General features: G+C 31.6%; 1 protein-coding gene across 1 annotated transcript in view; it reads right to left on the bottom strand.

The window, feature by feature from the left end:
• LOC106471037 (sister chromatid cohesion protein PDS5 homolog B-like) overlaps positions 1 to 3,798 on the bottom strand; it is a gene marked incomplete at its 3' end in the record, with an annotated part of 70,332 nt that overhangs the window by 32,743 nt on the left and 33,791 nt on the right. The window contains exons 7-8 of the mRNA XM_022399663.1: positions 2,012 to 2,092; positions 1,342 to 1,482 (exon numbers count right to left, since the gene is read on the bottom strand). Coding sequence (XP_022255371.1) covers positions 1,342 to 1,482; positions 2,012 to 2,092 — 222 coding nt within the window. The remainder of the gene's footprint in view (positions 1 to 1,341; positions 1,483 to 2,011; positions 2,093 to 3,798) is intronic.

Below are 3,798 nucleotides of genomic sequence, written 5' to 3'. Positions count from 1 at the left end.
TAGGACTGAGCCCATAGTGAGAGAGTAAATGTTTGTATAAAGATTGCTTTGTTAGAACAATTCATATAACCTTTACTTTTATTATTGCCAATCAGCCTAGGGTATTAAAAGTTAGAGCTTGAAACTATAAACAGCATAAAACTGTTACAAGGTCAGTCTCTAGGACTGAGCCCATAGTGAGAGAGTAAATGTTTGTATAAAGATTGCTTTGTTAGAACAATTCATATAACCTTTACTTTTATTATTGCCAATCAGCCTAGGGTATTAAAAGTTAGAGCATGAAAACTATAACCAGCATAAAACTGTTACAAGGTCAGTCTCTAGGACTGAGCCCATAGTGAGAGAGTAAATGTTTGTATAAAGATTGCTTTGTTAGAACAATTCATATAACCTTTACTTTTATTATTGCCAATCAGCCTAGGGTATTAAAAGAACAGACAAGTAGCAGTTGAAACATAATATAATCATCCTTTAAGTGAGTAAAAGAAAACAGTATGTTCTGAAACCATTTGGTAGAGACCACCTACTCCACTCCATCTTTAAATCTTGTACAGATGAAAACAGCTTCAAATAAACCATAAAATACATTTAGTTTATCTTAGATTATTTGAAAACGGTAAATCATAACAGAAACTTCCATTTTAGTGCAACCTTTATAACTACATAATTAATTTATCTGGACCTGCATTTCAAATATACATAAATTATGCATATTATGCTGATATAAATAAGACTTTTATAATTGTTCGAAATCAGTACAAAACATAAAAGTTGAAGAAAAAAAATCAAACAATCCAATTTGTTAATTAAGAGTAACTGAGAGATGATGTGTGAAAGCCCTTTCTTCACTGTCAGGCAAATAATAATTATAAATATTATGAAACATAGTCACTAAATGGTTCATAGCAGCCATGGAGCACAAAATTCCAGGCTCTTTCCACATGCAAAATATAAATATCTTTTAATTATTTTTACAAATTGGAATGAAGTTACCAAATGATGAGCAGACACTTCCTGTTCATCATAATTGCCTATTGACATTATACAGACAATGAGAAAAAGCAAGTCTGATGATACCAGAGGGTGCTATAGTGGTATAATACAGGTGAGCAAGTTGATCTTTTAGCTGCTTGCTCACTTCTTCAATATCAACTTGGAAGTTTTACCAGTTAATATGAAAACCCATTGTTAATAAATAGATTAACTGTAATGAACCACCGAACTAACTTTTTCTACATTGACAGTACATAACAAGATTACCGTGCAAGAGATTAAGATTCAAACGAATGTAAGTTAATGAAAAAACTTAGATCAATCAAGAGTTTGAAACTTCTACAGTACCTTGAGCTTGAACTCTAGTTGTGGCAAAACTGCTATTAACATTGTTGGACAGATAGCATTCAGTTCATAGATCAAACTATACAGATGATGTGCTACTTCACTGTGAGACGTTTTCCCAAGGATTAAGGCATTGTTAAAGAACTGATAAAATAGAATAAATAATAATACACGTTTGTTGTGGAACCATATTTCTCTCTTTGTAAAACTGTAATCCATAATTTATTTATACACACATATATATAAAAAAAACACTTTATTACTTTCTTCTACCAGTTTCATGACTTCAAAGGTCACTCTTCAGGATATAATTGTACTGACAATTTGTTTGTTTTTTTCTGTAAGTCTTAATAACAGTTTTCACGATTTTATATATATATATATAAATAAATATGCATGTATATTCAAAGAAATTATACATATATTGTGATTTCCACTTTTAAACTTGTAGTAAAGATTCAAAGTCTTGTTGAAAGCCCTGAATATTTATGAATTACAAAATCTGGAATATGTGTTGAGAGTAAAGTTTACACTGAATGTACATATCTGTTAACAGGTAGAAAAAATATTATATATCACATATCCAAATTCACAAAAACTAAACTTATAATCAGCTTTTTATCAGCATCAAATACGAGATATTTTTAGCTTGTATGAGAAACAAAACACTCACTGCTTGAATGTAAGGTTCTATTGTACTTGATGTCCTCTTCAATATATCCTGTGCTAGACTATATGCATTCTTATTCTGAGACTAAGTGGGAAAAAAAACAACAATTAATATTTAATAATATTTAGATAAACATTTAAACCTGCAAAATAAATTAACAGCTAATATCTCACTACAATCCTGTACAACTCGTGAAGACTTCTCAACATCAACAAAATACTTGTTCCTTAACAAACCACTTGTCCTATACACACATAAGTTTGTGCCATGAATTACAAAGAAATTAAAATACTAACATTTGTTATGTACATAATATATCTATATTACTAGTTATAACTTATCACACTAATGTTAACTACATAGTGTGTGAGTTTAAGATGCTTGAAAATGCATATCCTCATTTTGATTATCACTTAGCTTAGAAATACACACAGCAGCCAGATCATTTAAAGGAAAGACACTTCTCTTTAAAAACAAATAAACAATCTACAGCAGTTCCCTTCCCAGTTTGCTTCTGATGAAGAAAAGACCACTTGTCAAAAGTGTTTGGGTTATAGGGTTTTATATTTTTGTGTTAAATTTGCAGTAGTGGTTATGATCAATACAGAGGAGTTCATCTCTGATAACTAATTTTATCCAAATGTACTTCGTAGTATGTTATTTATTCATCATCACTGTGATCCTCCCTCTCCACCAGTAAGGTCAAAAGAGGATTTTGTTTCGTGAACTTATGTACTCCGGTCAAAAAAGCACACTCCCATAATGATTAGTTTGCCTCAATGGAAACATTTGTTTCTGAATGTACAATAAAAGAAGAAAAAAAAAAGATGAAAGAAATAAAGAAAGGAGGAGGACATGTTTGTATATTATTCTGTTCGTTATATCTTTTCTTTTACAACTCTAATCCCAACTAGTTTGGGGTCGGCTGGTACTTTTTTAAAACCAATAACTTTTACATCCGGGTGACTGGCCCAGTCGGCAACCACATAGGATGAGCATAGTGACGGGGATTCGAACTCTTGACCCTCAGACTGAGTGTCGAGCATCCTAACCACCGGGCCATGCCATCAGTATGATACTATATTTTTGATAATGCTAGATAAACAACAAGTGATTAATCTAGACCAAAAGGGGATTTTCAAATCCCCTCAACCCCAACCTCCTTATGTGGAGTACAACCTACCATCAAGTTATTCTCTTTATTATACTAGTACTTCTAGGTGAAAATAAGAATATGCATAACTAGTATGCTGCTTTTTTTTTTTAAATGTGTTGTCGCAAGTCCTTGGATTTCATATGGCGACCAATCACACACACACATACATTCTGTGAGAACAAATAACTGTAGTAAACAACCCTGTAATGCTTTGTTTGTTGACTTTCTTAACTAAAAACTTTTGAGTATTACTATTAGCAAATGAAACCAAACACAAAACAGTTTCCATTCGTATATTTTATATCAAAGATTGGACAACCAAAAGTAAGGTAAAACCTTTAAAAATCGCCACAAGCAGTACATCAATCAGTAAATATATTACACATGTGGTTTCTAACATTAGTAAAAAGGACATATCACTGTTGAAAATTTATAAAAGATAAAGTACATTATGCACAATGTGTCATAACCATTCTTTAAAGCATAATATGCACAAAGCAATTAAAGTAGTTGTTGACTACATACACATGCATGATACGCACAATGCAATTAAAGTAGTTGTTGACTACATACACACGCATGATGTGCACAATGCAATTAAAGTAGTTGTTGACTACATACACACGCATGATAT

Source organism: Limulus polyphemus, unplaced genomic scaffold (genome assembly GCF_000517525.1).
Source record: "Limulus polyphemus unplaced genomic scaffold, Limulus_polyphemus-2.1.2 Scaffold4362, whole genome shotgun sequence".
Taxonomy (NCBI): Eukaryota; Metazoa; Arthropoda; class Merostomata; order Xiphosura; family Limulidae; genus Limulus; species Limulus polyphemus.
Note: the sequence above shows the minus strand (reverse complement) of the source record. Positions and strands in the feature narration are given on the sequence as shown.